The following is a 25,643-nucleotide window of genomic DNA, read 5'->3' on the forward strand; positions in this document are numbered from 1 at the left end:
GTGGCCCATGCTTTTTGGAGGAAAATAAGTGCGTCGCCAAAAATGTGCTGAAAAGAACACGTTCATATTAGCGTCAAAAATACATTGCTGTCATTTTGTCATCGGTAGAATAGATAAAACAAAGCTGTGTTTTGAAAATAGGTTTAAATCCGTTTAAATTATTAATAACCACTTTACAACACGACAATATGAGAAAGATTTTGGAGCTTTTAAAGTCTGGTGCCGGAGGAAGATACTCTAAATTCCATGGACAGTCAAACCACAATGAGGGCTTTAGATACGTCAAGGACCAAGGTACTGACAGGCTTGAGCCCCGCTTACGTCGATATTGACATAAAACATGATTAGGTACTATTATTCTCTAGTACGAGCTGGGGTGGGGGGTGATTTTTTTTAAAACAGCGACCGGGCACTAATTTATTTAGCACTATGCCACTGTACATATTACATATGTAGAGATTGATAGCTTTAGGCCATCCTCCCACGGCGCAACTGAAATCTGATGGAACTGGTTTGTGAAGGAACTCATAAACTGACCAATGTGATGCTTCGCACACGGCGCTACTGAAACCCAGTTGAAATAATAATCACATAACCTCAAACTATCAAACTGGACTGTCAGCTGTGTTGTACAAAAACTGACAATACGCGCGCTGCAGCGTTTACAATTATGTTATTTTAATTTTCCGATTAATATTTACTTTTGATGTCTCTGGTTGTTTTGGTTTTTACGATATGACGCTAGCGGCTTTACGAAGTGCTACCAATTTTGGTAAGAAAATATGATTTTTCACCGAAATCTAATGATGTTGGTAGGTACTACTGTTTTACGGTGACTGGAAACTTCAGAGACCGCGCGACTAGCATGTCGCATCTCTTCGCGACCGTTTTGAAGCTGAGAGATTCCAGTCTCGCCGTCAGCGAGCCGCCATTGAAATACATTAGCTAGATACTGGCTGGAATTTTAGTTTCAGTTTCGACGGACATAAGTTGCGCCGTGGGAGGATGGCCTTAATTCCAATGTGCCAACCAAAAATTGTAATTGGGTATAGACTCTAGAACGACTCAGCGCCGCCCACTGAATACTATGCAGCGCTCGAAATTGAAAATTTTACGAACCGGAGCGCTCGATTATTTTATGAAAATATTGACGTTGTTATCTAATTCTATGTGTATTTTATAAAAATAAGTCTGTTAGATTTTTATTATATGACATATCTAGCTCAGGCGGTCAAATTAATATTTCCACGAGACGGAGCGATAATTTTGGAGATTTTACGAACCGGAACGGCGCTCTGGTGCGTTCCGGTTCATTTCGAGCCCTGATACTATGACAACTGGGCCCCGATTTCCTAACTATCGACTCGTGTGGCACCAGCAGCCCGATTTCCTAACTATCGTCTCGTGTGGCACCAGACGACATGACGTAATTGTGACGTCAGCCAATACACGCTCAAGCGGGCGGCATGTATTGGCTGACGTCACAATTACGTCATGTCGTCTGGTGCCACACGAGACGATAGTTAGGAAATCGGGCTGCAGACGACATGACGTAATTGTGACGTCAGCCAATACACGCTCTAGGCATGCCGCCCGCGCGCAGTGCTCACCGTAGATAATTATTACGATGAAACACCTATATGTGTATGGTGACAATGAATAGCGCCGCTGTCTGAGTAGCGTGATTTTCTCGAGTGCTATTATCACTCCGGTAGTACGTCACAATGATGTCATATGACGTCATGTCGACCGGGAAGCTTGCACTCGCAAGTTCTAACCAGGGCTCGAAATGGAACAGAACGCACTGGAGCGACGTTCCGGCTCGTGAAATTTGTAATATTATCGCTCCGTCTCGTGGAAAAAATATGTTGACCGTCTGAGCTAGATAGGCCATAGAATAGAAAATCTAACACACTTATTTTTATAAAGTACACTGACGATTTGATGACTATATAAATATCTTAAGAAAATTTGTCGAGCGCTCCGGTTCGTAAACTTTTCCATTTCGAGCGCTGGTTCTAACATAGGGCCCCTGGGCGTCGCACATATTATGAATGAAATGCGTGAAGAAATACACGTAGGATATAATATTTACAACGTATACCAGCAAGTAGGGATACAAACAAGTAGGTACATATTATTATAATACAGAGTAAATAATATATAAAGTAATGTATATTATTAATGTTCCAGCGTGGCTCGGCCACGTGCTGCGGATGCCAGAAGAGAGCCTCACCAAGGCATGTGGACAGGAGCGCCGTTCCGGTTCGTAAAATCGGTAACATTGTCTTGTGGAAAAAATAAAATTACTGTATCAGCTAGAATGGCCATATAACAAAATCTCAAACATATATTTTATTTTTATAAAACATAAATTAGATAACTATGTTAATATTTTCATAAAATTAACGAGCGCCCCGGTTCGTAAAATTCTCCATTTAGAGTTGATTTTCGAACCTCAACCTGGCTTGCCTGTTCTTCATGGAAGGTCGCTAAATACTATCTTTAAAGTGTATACGGCGGAGTTACCGGATGCTGTTATAACCTGGAACGACGCAAGAAGACTGTCGAGCGACAGGGATTCTTAGAGGTACCGTGTGGTGTCCATGTTATGCTCCAGTTAAGGTGTGGACATGGCTGAAGAAGAAGTATTAAAGTTATAAACACTCATGTCCATGGTGTGCGTTCACATATTATTATAACCAATGACATTTGATTATAACTAACAGAGCTGGATTTGCGCTTGAAGGGTCACTAGGTTAATACCTACCAATTTGGAAGGCATAAGCCCAGCCCATTAGTCCATTTAGCCTGGTAAATTCGTTACTAAACTGTCAAGGGCTTACGGTGGTACATTAAAGCTCAGATACACGACACTGCAGTTCGAACGCGTCCACGCAGGTCTTACTTGATTCCATATGTATCCGATTAGAATATTAAATTGGATTTTTTTATCCACCGCGTAATTCGAATTAGCGGTGTTGAATCCCCCCATCCCCTGATATTTAATTAACTGAAATTATTATCAATGGCACTAGAGCACAGTGTGGGTGCCAGTCGCCTCCAATACTCTCTCTACCATCTCATCTCCTTTTTCATAGCTACCAGTTTGACACACCAAGAGTCTAAAAGTCCTTCCGTCTAGTCCGTTCACAGGACTCATGATGTTGTGGACTCCCAGCGCGTCGTCGTCCAAGCGCCCCCGGGCCAGACCTGCCCCCAGTGCCCCCCGGCAGTGACGTCCCTAGACAAAATGCCGCTCCTAGGCAGCGCCAAAATGCCGCCCCTTTTTTATACTTACAGTATTTTTTATCATCCTTTCATGACTCCAATATATGCCACTGAAAACAAAATTAAATTATGGACGAAGAGCGGTAGGTTGGACGCTCTGTATGAGGGGGGTGCATCTTCAGTTTCGACGGCCAATGTAATTTCCGTGCGTATTGGTTAATAAATAAGATCGTTTCTGGTTACCAAGGACGTCGAAGGGCAACAGAAGTAAACTAGACATCGCGAATAAAACAAAAAGCAGTTCTTTTAAAACTTTTATGTTAATTAATACGTTGTTTCCAACTAGTGATTTTTTTAATGGAAAGATATGTTCGTTATTAGATACTAAATTTAAGTAGCTAAGTATGTCTATATAATAAATATCAAATGATTCTCCTCGATTTGCCGCCCTTCGAGTAACTGCCGCCCCCAAGTGACGCTCAATCTGCCTACCCCCACGGGACGTCACTGCCCCCCGGCAGTGGCAGTTTTTGGTACGTGAAGGCTCGAAGCTTACGCGGGTTTGGAGCCCCCTTGCGAAAACTTTATATATGCGATAAATCGCCTTTGCATGTTAAAATATAACATTAGTTATTTTGAGCGTATTTTCACACTTTTATTGTTTGTTTGTGATTATTTTTTTTATCATTGGATGATGACACGCATGAAAAAAATACTCATCATTTAGTTTAGTTATTGATACTTTCTCTCCGGTACGCGCCAAGCAGGGGTATTGGAGGTGCGCAACATCTGGGCGGTAGGATTTAAGGGTCGGCAAAATAAACAAAAAATACAGTTTAATGAATTACGTACACTGAATCTCATATTAAAATATATGAATGACTTATGTTTATTGCACATCACCGAAGATTTAATGCAAAATATAAAATTTTAATATGGATAGGTAGGTACATAATAATAATCCAATTTATGAGCTTAAGACCTACAATTCACGACATATGACAGACATCAGAGTTGTGTGTTAATATGCTAAAATCATTCTCTCAAAGTCTCAATAACCTTAGCATAAAATACACTATAAAATGTTTCTATAAAAATATAATTGTTTGTAGGCAGGAAATTAACCGTGATTTTAAGCTACGTACACCTAATATGTCTTCTTCTTGGTCGCACCATCGTGGTTGAGGATCGTAACAACTTTTTAATTTTTTCATCCTTTGAGCGACCAAGACTTTCCATCCTTCTCGATCTTCCGCTTCTCTCAGGGCAGAATGAATGGTGCCCCCCCCCCTCTAGTCAGCTCCTTCACTTGGTTGCTCATTGCATCTACATTGGCGATGTAAAGCAACTAGTTCAGTTTTAGGCCGGGAATGCCCTGGGAGAAGATACCCAGGTACCATACCAATACCCAGATACCAAGGTTGCTACGCTCAAAGTGAGCTCTGACTGAGTTTAAAGTTACTTGCTAATGCAAAGTGCCGGCGAGAGAAAAGCAAAGGGAAATTATAAAAACAAAAATGATTCTAGTGTATATATAACAAAAATAATGAAGCTAATCATACGGACACCAAAAATTATGTGAAGAGATCTTCACGCCCGCAGTAAGACGCCGCAATTTTTTAAATGCAAGATAATTTGCCTTAGTAGCAACCAAGTCGGACGGCTCGATGAGCCCAACAGCTGGTTGAACCGACCTGAGCATCTTCTCCCGTTCGGAGCACATTCTAAGACATTCCCAGAGGATGTGGTTGGCATCCTGAATTTCCCCTCCGCATGGACACGTCGGACGACTTACAAGTCCAAGCTCAAAGAGCTTGCCAGCGAACCCACTGTGTCCAGTCACAAATTGACTGGTGTGATGGTCAGGAGTCAGATATTTGGTTATCTCCAACCGCCATTTAAAGTTTGGGAAAAACATATATGTGTGCCGGCCCTTGATTGATTTATCCCATCGTCGCTGCCAGGTCTTCCACGCCGCGCCAAGCGTCATTATACGTATTGTCCGCTTCAACGAGGTTACTTTTTCAGCAACAAGCTGAGGAGGCGGGGCTAGGTGAAATTCCCCAACAACGGCCTCCTCGCCTTTGAAGAGCATCGTTGACGCGCCGCTGACCTGTATGTGCAGATCTAGTGGGAGAATGCCGGCCAGGACCGGGAAGTACCGTAGAAGTTGTTCGGTAGGCTTTGGTTATGGAAAGCAGTGCGCTGCGCTGTCCGCTTAAAAGAGTGCTTCTAAGCTTGACACTTTTCGGGATACTCAAGCACCACGCACTAGCGGCGTAGGCAGCGATTCCCATATAAATGACGCCGTAGGGCGTAGGCGATCTTAAGCGCCCTTACTTTTAGGACCCATCCATCACCAGCCATACGGCCCACCCTTTGAAAGGCCCTCCCAGCCTTATAGACTTTTCTGATGACAGTAAAATAATGATTTTAATTATTTTCAATAATAATTGGAGTGGGCGGCAATTCTGATTAATTCATGGAAAGTTCATGGAACACCGCCACTGCTATTCGGCTCTGTCGATGTTATTAAACACGCTTACACGCTGATGACGTACCTATTCATATTTTAGATAAGTAGTATCCCATTCATCTGAGTCCTTGGATCTTTATAAATTTCGGCGGGTTTATAGATGTGGAGGCCCGATGCACAGACAGTGACTGATTTTGAGGATACACGCGATAAAATAAACCACATATCACCTCATATCATTATTGAGGATGATGGTGACACATCATAATTATATTAGTGAAGTACGTATGTATCTGTTTGAGTGGTTATGTTATGTGCACGTTTTAAATTAGTTTTAGGGACTTTGGTAAGCTTCAGATAATATATTATACCTACTCTAATTGTGAGAAATGCAAATATTTTTAAGATTTCGGTATAATTTTATTAATACCTAAGTGTATTAAATTTTTTTTGGTGTAAGTAAATATATATTATTTAAACGTGTAGCATGCAACTGCTGTCAGTGGCGCGGGCGAAAATGGGTTTTACGATATTGGTACGTATTTTTATACCATGAGTTCGACAAGTTTCGTATTAAATCTTTCTTAAAAACATATCAACACGGGAGAATTAATTCCTTACCTACTTTTTTAATAATTCCCAAATAGAAACGCAATATTTATTTTTTCCACGAGATGGAGCGATATTCTCGCGGATTTTACGAACCGGAGCTGTGTTCCGGTGCGCTCCGGTCATTTCGAGCCCTATCATTGTATTTCTTGATAATCGTTTCACTCAAATTATATGTTGTAACTTCTCTAACGTGCGGTTTTGGTACTGTAGGAAAAGGCTTCAAAATGAATACCTATAAAAAGGTATTTTATATTTTTACAATCATGCCAACTGCCTTATCTAAGATGATTGTGGTATCACCCACCACATCGCCACTGTACAGGCCAAGTAGTGTAACCCACAAATATCAAATTGTTCACAAAGTAAAAAAACTGTGGGCATTGGATTTACTTATTATTTTATGTAATAGGTATTTATTTATTATATTATTTTATATCTATATTATTTTATTACATATTGAGTGGCTAACTCTGTATCTACTTACCCTGAGAGAGGGTAACAGCATTTGGCTGGAATATTTTTTGTCAAGTTACAAATGGCTTAAAAATAGTTTTGAATTACTTTGATATGAAATATTTTTTTGGGATTTATGATACTTGGCCAGCTCGTGTAAGAGTGGGTATGCAATAATTCCATTAGTTACCATCAAAATGTCACTTTGATAAAAACTGTTGGTTACGGCAATTGGCCAGTAAAGTGTCGACATATTATAATATCACAAAAAACACCTAGGTACTGTTATGTAAGTAGATACAATCAATAATTTAGCAATGTGCTTTCGCTTTTAAAATGAACACCTAATTTTAAAAACACAATTATCACAATACCTAGGTTATAGGTCGTCCATGCTGGTTGCTGTAATTTTACTTATGTAGGTAGGTACGTCTTTACGTACATTTTTTTAAAAATAGCATTGGTCTAATCTCACTCCATTTACAATTATTATATTATACCCATATCAGGCCCCCCACATCATGAAGCGGGCGCACCCAGGCCAGGATGTTTGGTGGACCCCCATTCATATCGTTAAGATTAAGCAACAGCTACAGTAGTAAATGTATTTTCCGTGTATTTTTACATATTTAAATCCACTTGAATTATTGAGTTATCAGCACTTGGCATCATATTGTGAAGTACTGATCGCGACCGGCGACCCCCTTTGTGGTAGCTAACATAAGTTAGTAAGTAACATGCAACGCTCCTCCGTATTGGATAAATAACCATTTTATCAATCAGGGATTAGGGATCGCTAAATTGGGGTGATATTGTAATACCTACTTTTGAGGAAGACGACCATCTAAGAGCGGACGTTGGACAAATAATTTAAAATTAAATTTTGGTGGCCATGTCCCACCTACCACACTGGATTCGCATGTGTGGTTATATATGAATGCGTCTCCAAGTGCTTTTTACCACTGCTTGCTATTTCCATGGGCGAATCCTCCTTTTAATATACCTACGTATTCCTCTCGATAATTTACAAGAGAATAGTTTGACAATGCGTCGTCCAATTCGGATTGGCGCTGTCTGTTTACGCGCCAAATAAATTAAAATGGACGCCGCTAGAATAGAAATCACAAAGTGAGCAATGATACCATTACAATTTGCCGCGAATAAAAATATCAAATTTGATCACCGCTAGTGGGCGCGGTAAATACGTGTCGGCGGCCGCCAAGTTTTCTACATAATTAGTTTTTTTTATTTAGCCGGTGACGTAACCACAGCGCTCCGATTTATGTACAGCTTAGCGGAGAACCGAATCACAACCGCCTCTGTGGCCCAATGGATAAGGCATCGGCCTCCTAAGCCGAGGATTGTGGGTTCGAGTCCCACCAGAGGTATATAGCCAAAATTTTTATTCCAATTTGAAATGATAAATGCATTAAAATCAATAAAAAAAATAGTGGGATTTTCTTCCCAATTCATTAGAAAAATCACGCAAGAAGAAAATTCATTTTTGATAATTATATTATCGATTGATCTATTTTGAGTTTTGACATAAGAAATATTGAAAAACAACGATAAATAGATCATTAAAAATACAATCTCGAAACAGACAGGGTTTAATTTTATCCCTACCTAAACCGAGGACCCTTTTTGTAGTTGAATGCATTAAAAATAATATAATTTATCATTTTTAATATCAATACAATTTTAAAAGCACATTTTTTATTCCGGTTATAGAAGAGTGGATCGATCAAATAAAAAGAATTCAAACACTAAATGGCGTCTGGTTGGAATCCAATACGAATCCAACGGGCACGATTTTAATATTATATTTGTATACAATTAATACATAATTGCTGTGGTTGAAAAATATATATCGGTATATAGATCGTCGTACTGGATCATGGATTTACGGGATCATGGATGATCAAAGTAGTATTTTCACTAATAATTAGTAACTAATGCTTTTCAATAAAATATTATCAACGTTGAACAATAAGTACATAATATAATATTATTATTGATAAACAATATCATCTTTATAATACAGTGGTCGTTTTATAATCAATATTAATAATTTATGGATAGAATTAAGTACTTATACAATTATTAATAACTAGTAGGTAAGATATCTAAGTATCAGCCAATATTCAACAACATAATATTATTTTTAATACAATAATAAGTTGACGTTTGTTAATATATTATTTTATAGGTTTTGTGTAATGGTATGATTTCTAAATTTCGATAATCAACCTTTTCCTATTGGATTTTCCTCGCGTGGTCACGTGTCTTTCACATTTCAATATAATACAAAATTGTGAAAATCTCGTAATAAACTTTCACGGCGTGCCGCGAGAGGGCTCTGCGTGTCATTTACAATTACATTATTCTTGAATCGATGTGTGCATTTCAAATACATTTCTTTGGGAATATACAATTAATTGAATATAATATTATCTAGTAATACATATTATTATATAATATGTACCTATATTAGGTACTGTAATACTTCAACAATTTTCCTAGCACATTAAAAAGTATTGCAAAAACTCACATTTGATTTTTTTAGAAGGGAGTTCTTTGAAACAACCTACTTCAACTATTTATTATTTATATAAATAAATGTACACATAATTTAGTAGAACTGTTGATGAATACAATGATGCATAACTTTGTTTATAATATAATTAATTTAATAATGTAATAATATTTCAAATGTGAGTATAGTTCTGCATTCAACAGATGACGAATTGTACGTGGTTTTCTAAATTTAGTCTTTCTCTACGTAGGTACTATCAGGGCTCGAAATGGACAGGAACGCACCGAAGCGCCGTTCCGGTTCATAAAACCCCCAGAATTATCGCTCCATATCGCGAAAATATTAATTTGACCTTCTGAGTTAGATATGTCATATAATTAAAAAATGTGCACACTTATTTTTTTAAAATACATGTACCTACAGTTAGATATTATTGTTGATATTTTCGAAAAATTATCGAGCGTTCCGGTTCGTAAAATTTCCATTTCGAGCACTGGGTACTATTAACCATGGGCCCCACAAGGGGGGTTCTGACAGGGCTCTAGCCTAGGGGCCCGGGCTCAGGAGGGGCCCGGCGTGGCGAGTCAATCAGATATGTGAGATAAACACACTTCACAAATGTGATCACTGATCATCACACACTCAAATAGTAAAAAAGTTGTCTGCGGAACTTTAACACGAAGGGGTTGTTAACATTTAAAAAATGAGGTTGTAAAATGCAATTTTTGATTATTTTGTACACCACTCGACAACTCCATAATTCAAGTAGATGTTTTAAAACTCCACTAAATCGCTAAAAATAAACTGAAAGCCCTTACTTTTACCTCTAACACTGTTTTGAAAACGCTTATGTTGTGCATCACACATGCTATTAAACTTAGCGATAGGTAGGGGACCCACCAAAGATCCTGGCCGGGGGGCCCGCTTTAGGATGTGGGGGCCATGCTATTAACATACCACGTAGTGTGAAGTTCGATAGTTTTGACAGAAAATATGACGTAGCAAGAGCGACGCCAAGTGAGAGAAAACGATGCAGTAAGCTATGTAAGTATGTAAGAGCAGTCGAAAATAATAATGGTAACAATAATTAAATTTACTTTATGTAATTCGTGTGCAGTAGAAGAAATCGCAATCTGCACAATTCCATGGTAAAGTTGTTAAATTTCTGTTAAGATGCTAATATAATAGCGCCAGTACGCGTGCATGGATTTACTTGCACCAATAGTGTGTATTTTTAACTATCGCGATGATAACTGTTTACACGTAAAAGTGCTGACTGTCTCTCCAAACTCATTCTTCAAGAGTAAGCGAGACGCGATGTTGTCATTTTATGGTAAGTACTATTTGACAGGTCGTGAAAATCGGTTAACCTCAAAATGAGTAAACAAAATGCGCGGTATGTAGCGCTACTATCGTTCTACTGCGCAGGCGCAGATATTGCAAGGCGCAATTGTCGCGTGAAAATTCAGAAGCTACTGAACTTTTTTGATTCATGCATGCAATCTTGCAATTTGCACGATAATACGTGTTTAATACGTAGTGTCAGCAGTAAATGCATGCACGTGTAAACGGGGTATAAACATAATTCTTAAATCGCTTTGTAAACCAGTGGTTCTGAACACCAAATCCTACTCGATATAAGAAACATATCAGTATTTTTGGTACTGTTCAGTTATACGAAATACAGCGGAAAACACATTTTGAAAATACCCGATATACTACAGTACCGTTTTATTTTTATTTTGTCACGTTATGCCATAAAGCCTGCGACTCAATCCGGACTGCACCCGGGGGTGTTGCTCCTTTCGTCCACTCATTATTCCATACCTGTAGAGCTATAGTTATAGATTATATTACATTTGTATTCATTGCGTCATTAGTCATTACAACACGTTTAAAAAAACTAATTAACATTCTTGGGCACTGTTCCAAGAATAGAAGAAACAATATGAGATATTTGTAGATACCTCACAAGATGTAGGATTGGCACCGCTTGTTACTGGATTTACGACAGTCACATAACTAGTTATTACCTTTTGATTTTCATTACACAGAATGGGGGGTCCTCGAATTCGGACCGGATTTAACTGTTTCAAGACCCTCTGTATTCAAGTATTCTGATTGCGTCATCTACGTTAAGAAATTCTGCATTTTTCACAGATAAAATAAAATAAAAAAATAACAATAATTTTATTGTAGGTAATTATTTACTAATATTTATTACAAAACATCGAGTGCGTCGACAGCTTCAAGTACCAGGGAGTACACATCACGGGAGATGGCATTTTGCAGAAAAAGCTCGCTATCCGAATGGGAATGGCTAATTCGTAGGTGTTTGTCATAGAGGTATTAAATAATAAAGTGTTTGTATACGACCTGGCGTCTTCGGCTTGAAGCCCGACAAGCATGCAACTTACTTGTCGATTGCAACAGCAGATGTTTTTTTTCAAACGAAACAGCTAATCTGCGGAGCTCCATTTGCCAACGTGTATTTTGTGAATAACGATGACGTCACATCGACGTATTCAACGCGTTGTAGGCGAGATGAGTTTTTAGAAGGCTCGCACATCACAACTCGCCTCGTGTGCCTGACCGCCATAAATCAAAACTTCCGAGAACGGGCGGCAAGTGTTTTTTTTTTTTTTTTTTTTTTTTCCAGATGCCTTTATGGATACCTCGCATTTACTATCGAGGTTTCTTAAGGACTTTGGCACGCAAACTACTCTACTTGATGCTAGTCAAATGAAAATTGTGCCGGCTGAGAGAATATGCCTTATTGAAAACTGTTCTTCTACCCGCATCGGGTATTGCTGATTTGAATTCGGCCAGGGCCTATGATACCGCCTTGCAAAAACCCTGGAAAATTCTTAGTAGCGCAAGGCGGAGGTGATTCTGATGAATATTTTGTCGTATTCATTGGGAACTGAGGACTGCGATTTGTAGTCGAGTTTTTTCCCGTGGTAAAAGAAATGTCGCATTGGACTAATGTTCTAAGTATATACTTATCCTATCTTATATGATTGCAGTCACTGGATCTGAAAGGCATGAATCATCTTTACATGTCACCATTTATTATTTTTATTCTTTTTAATGAATATTTCAATGCGGTGATCGGCGAGCCGGTATAGGAATGACCAATTAGTAGGTGTTTCTTTGTGACTTCGACCCTCCGACTCGGAGCCCGGGAAGGATGGAACATGTCTAATGCAACAGCCAGATGTTTTTTCAGACGAAACAGTTGCATTCGATCAATCTGCGAAGCTCCATTTGGCAACACGTGCTATGTTGTTTCGTTAAATAACGATGACGTCACATCGACGTATTCGACACGTTTTGAGGCGAGACGAGTTCCAATGTGCGAGCCGACTTAGCCGGCTCGCACATCACAAGTCGCCTCGTGTGCCTGACCGTAAATCAAAGCTTCCGAGAACGGGCAGGCGGTGTTCCTTGATAAAACCTCGCACATCTGCCTAGCGATATCGACATTCGCCGTATCGTGGCTGCTCCGAACGCGGCGACAGTCTGGAGAGAAATGGCCGTTTGTGCAGCTGTGCGCTTGCGCGGAGTCGACTTTTTTTAGATAAAACATGCAGGTTGTAGCAAATGCAACATGTCGCATCTGCGGATCGTCTTGCGTCTCAGTTGCATCGGCCAATCTGCGAAGCTCCATTTGATAACGTTTGTTTCTTGGTTTACGATGACGTCACATCGACGAATTCGTCGTAAGACGCATGCGGCGAGTTCTGATGTGCGAGCCCACTTATGTGAGAGCCGGCTAAGACACATTGTCGTGTGTTAACAATGTTTGTAGATAACCGCCTTGTTTATGGAATTGCTCCGAGTAATATCCGTGTTATTTTGGAGCAATAAAAATAAACATGTTAACTATTTAGAATAGCCCTGCGAGTTGTAGACGCTAGTTACGCCTCTGTATCCATAGCGACTCGTGTAACACGGTTACCATTATCAAAGTCAACACACAAACGTAGATGTAATCTATGTAGGTATATTCCACACACATAGACCACGTTCAATATTACCTGCAAGGGGAACAACAATATCGAGATATCATATCATTGAAAAACTGATAACGTCACAAAAAAGGGTAAAAATAATATCCAATCGCCATGATATTTATATCAAACATCACTATTTTATTATCGGAAGATATGTTAGTTGGCGTCAAGCAATCATACTGTTATAATCCCATTAAAAAGTCCTACATAATCATTATCAATAATTAATAACCATTATCTAAACAATACAATTTGACAATCTTATAATTATTATAAAAAGTTATGTCACAAATTTAAAAAAAGATTACATTAAAAATATCTGGCTAATTAAATTATCAGTGATAAATTTGTGATTGATTAGGTTTTGTTGTTTAAAGAATCGCGTTTTTTTTTTTTTTTTTTTGATAAGTAATGCATATGTTTATCGTCGCGAGTTTTTTGTTTTGTTATTAATTGTTATATCATTGTTTACCTGGGAGCTAATTATTATGACAATGTGTGCGAACGGTGGTATGCTACCTGTATACGATGATTACTACGACAACAGCTGGTCTCTCATTCCACCTGATTATGGGATCCAGTTGGAGGAGGATTATAGATATAATTCATATCCGTAAGTAATTACCTAATATATCCCTGTAATCGGTGTAAGTACCTATAAGCATTTTATTTGAATCTGAAAGATATAATAATATGACGGTACCTATGTCAACCACTTACTATTACCTACTTAATTATATCCCATAACGTTACAGCATCAACCATACCCAGCTATTCTAACATATGACTTAACTACAAAATCAATAAAAAAGTGATAAATATGATATCTCATATTTAAGCAGTTAATTATCCTGGGAAGTTAACTGTCAAAATGTTGTTGAGAAATAATATGTGTTATTTGTGCTAACAATTATTATAGATAACCGCCTTATTTATAGAATTTCTCTGAGTGATATCCGTGTTAATTTGGAGTAATAAATATAACGGAAACGTGCTCCGTGTTAACTATATTATATAATATTCCTGCAGGAACATCTATATTTTAATATAATAATGGTTCCCATTTGCGTATGAAAACCAAAATCAAAGGACATGTATCAGAACATATAAAATATATCGAAGGTAATACGAAGGTAATTTATTGATGCAGTGAACAATTATGTAACTTGGTCTGGAATTATTGCGAAGAATGAAAACTGGTTAACTTTTTTTTAACTTTTCAATAATTTCTGGTTTTAATGTATTTTATACTATTTTTTTTTAAATAAATTATGCGAGGTAATCAGACAAAGAGGCGTATCAGTATAGTAAAGAGTGCAAAAAAGTGCAAAGTTATAAAATGTATACCTACTGAAGTTTTCAATCGAAATTTTACGAGTATAATGTATTCGATGATGTTTTTTTCAAACATTTTATTGAATGACAGCCTAGTTTTTTCAATATCAATGTGGGTACGAATATATTATAAACATCCTATTTGTTACGCCAATTTCACTATTTGCAAGACAAACTGACAGGCGTAAAATTGTATTGCCTTACCACGAGTAGGTATTGTACCAAAGTGACTGAAGGGTTGCTGATTTTAACAAAAGAAATTATATAGACGTACTGTCGCCCACATACAGTGATGAAATGTCAATTTTCTAACAACCGGTTCTGAGTGTTATTTTCGTGGACAATACAAAATTACCTACTCCATATCAATCCAGCACGTTAAATCTACCTACACCAACAGAATATGCCAAACTTGGTTATTACGAGGAAGGTGGGACCGACTGAATTTGCTCGTTATAAGCCTTACTCCTTATATCGTTATATAACATTTTTCGCTTTTCGCGCCATGTCATATTTAAGCATAGAACATAAAAATCTGAAATCCATCGTAAAGATCCCCGAAATATGGATGGCATTCATAAACTACAAAATAAGTTGTTTATTATAATGAAGTGCTGAGCCGCCGGCGCTGGTAGGCACCTACTGACTTCACAAAGCTTGGGTTTTTTACATGCAATTTCAACCATATGCGTCGATACTTTTTCAATATTGTCGGCGAAAACACCTTAACAACTTAGACACTTAACTAGTATCATAAACGTAATCCGATCTCGGCGGCATCGGTCTAGCTAACTTCCACGTCGGATTTTGTTGCTTAGGGTCGAAAATGTTGTTTTTAAACGATCGACACATTAACAGTTTTGCTCGTTATGAAAGTGAATAAATGAATGGAGAAAATCATAATTATATTAAAATGTCAACGAAGGTTTCCTCATTACATCCAAGATATCACTATTTCCGTGATCGTAATAACCAAGTTCGACTGTAATTACTTAAGTACCTAATTAAGATAGGTATCACACGGTAGTGAAGGGTGGAGGTAGGCCATTAAAATCCAACCTGATCGCCAGAAAGGCCAATTATCTTGCATTAAAGATCTCTTCACATAATTTTTGCTGTCATTATGATTAGCTTCGTTTTTTTTGTTATATTTATTAAATTCCTTTCCTTTTTGTTAATTTCCTTCTGCCTTTTCTCTCCCTGGCACTTTGCATTAGAGTAAAATCAGTAAACTCAGTCAAAGCTCACCTGAGAACGTGGTGACCTCAGTCTCGGATAACTGCTCCTGGGACATTACCAGGCGTAAACAACTGTACAAATGTTTTACATCAAACGTAATGCTTCGTGATACGCTTGATTAAGACCGAGTGTGGTGCGGGGCGGATTTGGTTTGGAGGGCGTGTTTGTGTTGTTAATATCCGACATATATAGTGCACACTAAACTTTGTCAGTCATATTTATTTGTTTCTAAGAATACAAATTGTATATGGTGCTGGTTAGATTTTAAAAAACAATTAAGCCCTGCCTAAACCAAATCATAATAATGAAGGTAGACTGTGGAAATCCGACAAAAATATTGTACACTTTGTAAGTCATACTTAAGTTTTCGTTGAATTAAAAATAGATATTACAGATGGTGTTGATTAGTTTATTTAAATTCATTAAGCCCTGCCTAAAACAAACCATAAGAAGTAAAAAATATTCTTCTATCTATAAAATATCTAAAACTATCTATGATTTAATGGCATAATTTTAGATATTTTATAGATATACAACTATTTTTTGATCAATTATGGCATAGTTTACGCAGGGTTTTATTAATTTTTAAAAACTAACCAAAACTATCTGCATCTTGTAGCAAGTTTAGTGTGCACTATTTATGTCGGATCTTAACAGCCTACCTGCACCCTTCCAGCCTCCGTTAGGTTATTAGTTAGTTATTTTTAAATAAATTCACCTGAATTATTGAGTGCCTACCCCCTTTTGTTGTAGTCAAATATATACGGCCAAATATATTTGGCCACGTATTTTTTTCGACTAATACGTGGTGTGAATGAGAACTCGGCCATTCTTGGTAGTATTGATTTGTGTGTCCCTAATAACTATCTTAGAAATCGGGAGCATCAGTTGTTTGTTCTCCCGAGGAGCAAAACTAACCTGCCATTGGTGATGCCAATTGGGAGGGCAATAACTCTCTTCAACCAAATCGCTTCGGATGTTAATATATTCCATCTACGTGAGGATGAGTATAGGTGAACGTTATTTTATAAATTCTTAAAATAAGGTCTGCTTAACTCATCCGGTGTACTTCCTTGTACCTATATACTTAATATTTTTTTTTGTATTTACACATTTATACTGTAGAATAACTTAATACTGATCTATCTCTTTTGGTATGTACATAATACTGTTTTAATAATATTTCTTTGTTTCTAAATGTCATGTTGTGAATGTCTTAAACTTATAATATGTAATGTCCACAATATGTAAAATAAAAAAATAAAATTGAAATTGAAACAGGCGACCCTTCGCCATATTGGATAAATAGCCATTTTAATATTAGGTACGTAGGTAACTTATGATACAAGTGGTGCATTTAAAAATGCATATTGAAAAATATTTCTTATCGCAATAAATAAACACAAAATTCAATGCTACCTATCTATATTTGTATTAATGATGCAGTACCTTCTTTGGCACGTATTTATTTAATTTTGTTATGAATGAACCCTTCTCTTTGAGTTTCGCATTCATAAAAGTGTGGAAGCATGGAACACGTGGAAGGTTAAAATAAGTGCATAAGCAGGGAATAACTTATTACTAGTGATGTCCTCGCAAAAATATCCAACGGATCGCTAGTATACATGATTACATTTCATAAATTTTGCATGCCCATGTTTGTTTCGTGAAGTGAAACATATATCCACCACGACATACTACAACTACATAACACGTCATCAGTCTTCTTTCCACTCCAGTGGTTCTATTATATACACAAGGCTGTTATCGGCAGCTATCGACAGTAGTTTATCATATTTATGTATCCATGTTTTATAATTGTTACAATAAGGTAAGCTGTCAAAACTGCCTATTTCGCTTTGTTTTCATTGAACTAAGACTACAAATTTCAGATGGTATTGGTAATTAATTAAACCCTGCCTAAAGCTCAAATTACACTGGCACTGGATTACGCCTGGCACGATCGTCTGCCACGACTGTCAAAGTATATTCTCAATGGTTTTCAAGAATCGGAAGCGATCGTGAGTAAAGTGGGATAAATTCTAACGTACGAAGATATCCGAACACCGCCCACTAGGTTTGATAGATTAGTTTTGACGTAAATTTGAGCGGGAATACTTACTGTTCAGTGTTACCGTCAATCTAACGAAGAAATAGTTTTCGGTCAACCTATATTTTTAACAATAGCAACACTATGTTTATTTTAAACCAATCAAAAACAAGGACCAACGCGATTGAATCGTTGCGTGTAATTGCAAATAGTGTAAAAACGTTGGCTACGACGGTTGGCGTGGATCGTTGGATCGGGTTGTGTCTGCGCGTCTGCCAATGTAAAACCATAATAGACATTAGCTAAAAAATATTCTTCTATCTATAAAATATTTAAAATTATGCCATTCTATAGATAGAAGAATATTCTTTATCTATTATGCATTGGATTAGGCAGCGTGTAATCAAATTTTAAAAACCTTTTGCAATTTGTATTCCTAGTTAAATGAAAACACATAAGTATGATTGACAATGTTTAGTATGCATTATCTATGGTAAATCTCAAGCCTACCTCCACCCTTCGCACTGCAATGCAATAATAATTATAAGCCATATCGATGGCTTAGAGCTAAAATATTGTATCTCCAGTTTTGGTCGAAAATTTTACTGAAATGTACCAAATATAGCCTATATTTTTATGTGTTAAAATATTGCATCTTCTAAACCTACCATTTCAAAGATATATACCTATTTTTATATCACAAAATCTAATTTTCCAAGGTTTGCAAACTTTCAATTGCAGTTTTCTCAATATTCTGATTTATGGAGATACAATATTTTAACTCTAAGACATCGATATCGCAAATCAACAACCGGATCGAGCCCACGTGTGAAGGACATCTCTAAAAAAGTAAACAGAGTAACAGTACTAATATTTTGTAAGTATCCCCAGTAAAGGATAGCTAACAAAAATAAACATAAAAGAATTAAATCGATGCATTCAATCTATATCCGACGGAAGATGTTTTTTTTTTCTATTTGACCACAATGTCAAACGATTAGTGGACACAATATTGTCACTGGAACTTTCAATGGGTCAGTTTTCAATAATATTATATTGTTAATACCACCCAAGAGTAGACTAGCTACCAGTCATACGTATATTACAGAGGTAGTCAACCTTTTTATACCTACTACACACTTTAGTATCTCTGTTAGTAGTAAAATTTTCTAACCGCCCACCGGTTCCACAGTAATGGTAATTTATAAAGTAGGGAAGTAACTTTACTTTATAAAATTTATAATGTGGAGTTACAGGAAGTTAAAGCATAATATAATAATAATTATTTAACAAACTTTCGCTAAGATTGGCAGAATAATCTTTTTTTAAATTTAAATTGTCACGGGGAATTTTATGAAAATGTTTTTAAAACCCCACCATGAAAGCTGAAACGCCCACTAGTAGGCAGTAGGGACCAGGTTGACTACCCCTGGTATATTAGGTATTTCCGTAGGTATGTTATAGAGATTTTGAAGTATTTCAAAGTTATTATTATAACCACAGAACAGATTAATAAATAAAATTCGGATAGGCTACCCCACTGGTAATGCCAATTGGGAGGGCGATAACTATGTTCAACCAAATTGCTTCGCGTGTTGATATATTCCACTTGCGTGAGATGAATTTAGGTGGACGCTATTTTATAAATTCTTAAAATAGGGTCTCCTTAACAAACTTGGTGTACTTCTTTGAACTTCTATATATTATGTATAATTATTTTTTCACTGCTTACTTTTCTTTTTCATTCTTCTTTATAATAATGTCTCATGTCATGTTGTGAACGTCTTAAACTTATAATTTGTAATGTCCACAATATGTTTTAAAAAAATTGAAAAAAAATTGGACCCAATACATTACATTACTACTCTGATAAGGTGGACCCTATATTTTTTTTTAATAGGTATTTCAGTTTCTTTTTTAGTTTTTCATAAAATAAGGTCAAAAGTCGAGATCTTTGGACCCTAGTAAGATGTTATGTTTCACAGACATGTAGCACACACGCGTTGAACATAAGCTCGTATGTCACTTATGCTCTTAAAGCATTTTCCGCTGCTCTCACGTGGTATTGTTTCCAATCCCGATATTCTGGAAAATTTTAATTTTTATGCACCCGTCAATTACATGCGTGGTCGCCATGACCTATTTTGGGTGAAAGCTGTTTCCTCATGTCAGGCTCACCAGGCACCAATAGTGAGGGCTGTGAGGCTGGTCAACGCATTCCCTAGAAATGTACACATTTTTATCGATTTATAATGTGTTTTATTTTATTACCACGTTTTTATTAGCTCGTATTCTTGTTTGTCCAATACAAATTTCTTCTTGTTTGTCCAAAATTTGTATTGGACGATTGAAGATTTTTAACTAACTTTCCGACTAACTAGACATTTGAAACTTTTAGAATATATCAGAACACGACGACAATGAATTCTTTTAATAGTTTTAGCCATCTTTAAGCCAAATTGAATTAATTTTCAGTTAATTCTGTTTTGTATGGAAAGTTATTTCGGAAAAAATTCGTAAAAAGTAAAACACTATTATTGGTTGCGAAGGGGGGGGGGTCCTAGCAACTAAATTATTAATATATACGTGCGTTACTATGTAAATCAATATGAAATGTCATTTTGACATTTCAGTATTCTATATTTATTCAGGATTTCTATCAAGTACAAAAAAAGTATTTATTAATACATAGAATTATCAAGTTTATATGATTCAACAGATTTTTTTTCTATTAAGTTGATATACCTGTACTTTTTGTGAACTACTTGAATAAATTAATAATTCGTTATGTGTTCAATATGTCTTTTTTAAATGAATAATTAAATAATCACTTAGGAATTAAACTGTCAATAGCTACCCTCGTATTTTAAGCCCAGCTCACTGGTTCTTGATTGTTTCCAAGTTAAAAATAACAGCGATATAAGTTTGTTTACTCACATAGGTAACTCAAAAATATTAAGGGTAACATTTTTTTTATGAAAGCTCTCTAGAAAAGCGGCGATGCGCTCAGGCATTGCCGACTGAAGAGGAAAGCCGATACATTTCACGACTGGTCCTACCTTTCCGCCCCTCCCGTTCTCTCAGTACTCAAACTGACGCGTCTCTCGTGTTCACTTGTCGGAGTATTCTTAGTTTCAGATTTGTTTCAGATTATTTTAACGTATCTTGGAGACCTTGGAGTTCATCTGATTTAGTGGTTCTGTGTTATTAATAATTGGAAGTGACGATCAACGTAAGTAAACTTCTTCTGCGTATAATAATATCATAATACACTAGGACGTTTGTCAATGTGACAGTCGATTCTAAACAACAATAACTAATAACTTATTTATACTCTTCAGTCTCTAGTTATACCTAGAATACCAAACTCTGCTTGCAAGTTTTTTTATCAATAAATAGTATAGCAGTGGACCACTCGTTGCTTGTGCAAACAGTTATGCTCAGACTTTATTAATCTAAAGATGGCGGTGGCTCCGGTCGACTACACTACTGGTTATAGGTGATACCTACATTATATTTTGAAGTTATTTACATTTCAAAACGAGAACTCCCGCGCTTTGTAATCCGTTGGGCCGTGTATCAATTTGACAATGTGTCAATTGACGGGTCGTTAGAAATCGTTTAACGGATTATCCCCGTTTCATTGTCAATTCACATTTTCTGATTGTGACTAGACTGAAGGGCAATTTCATCCCAATCCGGATGCGAGCGTTGTTTGTGGGCGTTATAATCCTGATTCGTGAGTCTGCCTTGCTACCTACCTGGTAACCTGGGCATACATTTTTATTGTATGAAATATTGGCTCGCGTATCCATAAACTAGAATAAAATATTGTGTAATATATCGATTAATTGTAACAGCTTTCAGTTTATTGAATCAATAAAATAAACAGCTATTGTCGTAACTCGAGATAAACCATTGATTTGTTTCTAAGTCTACACAATCCTACAAAGAAGTTTCTTAGCAGATGTTAACTATTAGGCCATCCGCTCACGCAAAAACTAAAATCTGACGAACTGGTTGGTGATGGAACTCATAAACTGGCCAGTGACTGATGCTTCGCACACGGTGCTACTGAAACCTAATAATCTCATGACCTCTAACTATCAAACCCATTGTTTTTCCAACGTCATTTTACGTTTTTTTCCCGTAATATCTTTACGGGAATATTCTGGCAGTCTGTAATAATACAGGCAGGAGTATTTCTCCACATTTGCCACATATTATAAATTAAAAATCGGTTCGCCCTTCTTTAACTTTTGACGTCTTGACTTGTTGTTAATTGCTTGTTAAGTTCAGCTCAGTGCTACCAATTTTGATAGGAAAATGTGATTTATCATCGAATCTACTGATATTGGTACCACTGTTTTATGGGTGACTTGGAGACAAACATGTCGCATCTCTTTGGTTTTGGTCGCGGACGTTTTGAAACTGAGAGATTCTAATCTTGCCGTCAGCTGGAGATTCAGTCTCGATCTTTTTTTAGTATTATAAAGGCCATTAAATTGGAATATATAAAGCAACTAAATTTTGTAGATGTTGCCTATTTGAATTAATTTTAAAATATTCTTTATAGGTAATGAAGTTAAACTTATCTGTCTTTCAAAAATGTTAAGTCGCTAACCTAAGAAATATCTAAGTTTTGATTTAAATTTGATCATGAATATACTAGAGGAATTAATATTTTTTGAACTGCACATTATATTAATAAAAGCGACGCGTTTCCTCTTTTATGTCATGGACAATTTCAATGAAAACAACACCTTTCTATATTATTTTCACAACAACAATAAATTGGTCCAATTGTAGATCATTCTGTATGGGCGAATAGTGTTTTTGAAAATCGAAGCAAAAATATTATTTATTCTTATTTATTTTCACACACGGACTAAAATAGCACGATGTCAAATTAGTATAATGCCCCACAATAGTGCGGTACCTATGACTCAAAATTAATTATTTACCGGCTCGATGATACCTATTAATAAATATTTTTTATTATTATTTATCTTATTATATAGATTGTAATTTATAATCGCCCAAAAAATTATTCAGCAAGAGTTATTTCGAGACAAAGTTACAGCTATTTTGGCTAAGTGCAGTCGATATAACATAATTGTATTATATGAATATTAATCAACACAAACATATACCCCTCCAAACTAATCCGTCCCGTACTACACTCGGTTTTAATCGAGCGTATCACGAGTTCCTACGTTTGGATGTGAAGTATCCGAAGTTATCCGAATGTCTGGGAATATTAATAATAAGCCTGGATACGTATCAAGAAGGATAACTTATTCTAAGGCTGTTTTTTTCTTAAATATCACATCACCAACTAAAGTAGATATACTGCTCGATGAATGCCTCTCCTAGCTCTTTCCATCGTTAAATATTTATTATTTAAGTGCATTTAATAATTTAGCTTTTGCTCAGTTTATGTTTGGCATTATAATATATTCGTAATCCAGTGCACAAAGCACTGGTTTCTCATCCAGTGACTCCACATTCTATTCACGCTGAGGTCACAGTACATTTATGTAATTTTATCAAAGGCTTGGTATTTATGTATTTCACTTCTATAATTGCTATAGGTACTGTTTCACTGAATTACTGTCATTTAAAATATATAATATAGTATTTGTGATTTAGGTATAGTTCAATTTGAATGAATAATAACATTATAATCATCAACCGGTTCGCAGCGAAGTTTATCAAGAGATTCGATTGGGACCGAAACTAAGGGACATCACTAGCAATCAAAATATGAACGGTGACAGTTTTTGGTGTCGAACTCTTGGGTTTCGAGGACTCTTGAATTTTTGAGAACCAATTTTGAGTAGGCTCGGAAAATTGACATTTCCTAGCTGTAACAAAAGAAATTCTTTCTGATTTCACAAAGCAACAATGTTGAGCTTTATTTTCAACTTCCTGATTTACATCGTGTTATTTTAGAAGTAAAGATTAAAAAAATAAACACGTTTTATATTGTAAGCAAATAGTTTATTTATGTTACAGATATAAATTGTACTAGCGTACCATAGTTTGAAAAAAAATAAGGATGTAGCGATGGGGGTATCGTCTAACTATAAAACGTTATCAGTTATCAAATACTTACCTCCCTTTATATGAAAAATTGACGACAGGCGATTTATTGTCATTCCAGTTTTTCACATTTCATTTCTTACCTTATAAATTATGCCCTTTATGGTTACTGCATTATTTAGAAAGTAATAAATATAACAATCTACTGGTGAAACTTATTATATTATAGATAGGTGGTTATTATTATCGTTTACTAAAGCCTCACGAGTATTGTTTTTCCAGTATTTGAAGCATGGCAGAGTTCTCTCGCGAATATCATCTGTAAGGGATCTTGGCATTACGTTTGACAGTAGACTGACGTTTAGTGGTTATATGAATACATTCACGATTCAGGTATATTATACTAGTAATAGATAAATAAAATTGTATGAAAAAAATGTTCAATCGCGGATCTTCACTACATACTTACCACATTCGCATAGGTACCCGCCATTTTGAGAAAAATTGACTATCAATAAATTTTCGTGAAAAATTCAGTTATGAAATCACTTTGTGAAGATTATAGTCAGTGATGATGAATAAAATTATAATGCACTTACATATTATGAAAAGTATATAGGTATATACCAAGGCCTGAACAAAAACGATGCATAAGTGCGAGTGAGAAAGTATTCGGCACCCTTATAATCTCTGCGACACGCGCTAGAGTTAGATAAAAGGTTTACAGATGTGGGAGATGGTTTGCTACAGTGTCGCCGCCAAATCTTAGTTTATTGCTTAAATAAGCGTCGATAACCGTGTTGCTAAAATTGCTATTTTTTGTGTTAAACATAAAGTCAGTGGTAAATATTTTTAGTTAATTAAGTAGAAAAGATGGTTCTGTGTGTTGTATTAAAATGTGGTAGCCGTACTGATAAGCAAGAAGATGGTATTACGTTTTATAGGTAAGTTGATACATGTTCGTGATAATTTAATCAAATATTATTATGTATTTTAATATCAAGTGACCTAGTGTTTCTTTAAAATAACTTAAATTATGGATATCTTAACCTAATTTTTGCATTTTGACCGCTTAAAAATACTATAAGTATAACGTAAAAAAATCAAACGCACGGCATGCAGCTTCATTTAGCAATGTACCTATCTATAATCTAAGGCAGAGGGGGGCAAACTTTTTGGATGGAGGGCCAAATTCAAGAATTCAAAATGAGCGGCGAGCCGCAAGTAAATACCATTTTTAGATGGGTATACACTATTTAATATCATAAAAATAAACATTACAAAAAAATTAATGAGATGAATGAAACTGTTGCACATTTTTTAACATTTTTTTTAAATTTAGGTGTTAATTTTGTAGTTGATATTCTCAAAACTGCTTGTAAATGGGCATCGAAGATATTTGATCGTAAAGAATTTTTATTGAGGTTCATGATCGAAAATGTTTGTTCACATATATAGGTTGATCCAAAATTAACGAACATTTTCTTTCATAATCTTTAAGTTGGTCGAATTTGTCTGAATTAAGGGCATTGTAAAATTTGGAGATTTCTACACGACGATGCAATTCTCTTAAATCAGTGTCACACTGCAGATCAATGATCTCAAGTTGTAGCTGTGTCGGCACACTATCAATATCTATTGAAAATGGAT

General features: G+C 36.1%; 1 protein-coding gene and 1 non-coding gene across 2 annotated transcripts in view; both read left to right on the top strand.

Annotated features, from left to right (window-relative positions):
- The first annotated feature begins 8,087 nt into the window (after positions 1–8,087).
- On the top strand, positions 8,088–8,160 carry TRNAR-CCU (transfer RNA arginine (anticodon CCU)). The gene has a single exon. It is a non-coding gene; the product is annotated as a tRNA-Arg (tRNA).
- Positions 8,161–13,812: 5,652 nt separating this feature from the next.
- Positions 13,813–25,643, top strand: part of LOC147070663 (homeobox protein Nkx-2.5-like) — a 76,289-nt gene continuing 64,458 nt past the window's right edge. Inside the window, exon 1 of the mRNA XM_085948916.1 lies at positions 13,813–13,937. Coding sequence (XP_085805042.1) covers positions 13,813–13,937 — 125 coding nt within the window. The remainder of the gene's footprint in view (positions 13,938–25,643) is intronic.

This window comes from Rhyacophila brunnea, unplaced genomic scaffold (assembly GCF_057557595.1).
Source record: "Rhyacophila brunnea isolate RB1 unplaced genomic scaffold, BYU_Rbru_1.0 scaffold_21, whole genome shotgun sequence".
NCBI classification, from domain to species: domain Eukaryota; kingdom Metazoa; phylum Arthropoda; class Insecta; order Trichoptera; family Rhyacophilidae; genus Rhyacophila; species Rhyacophila brunnea.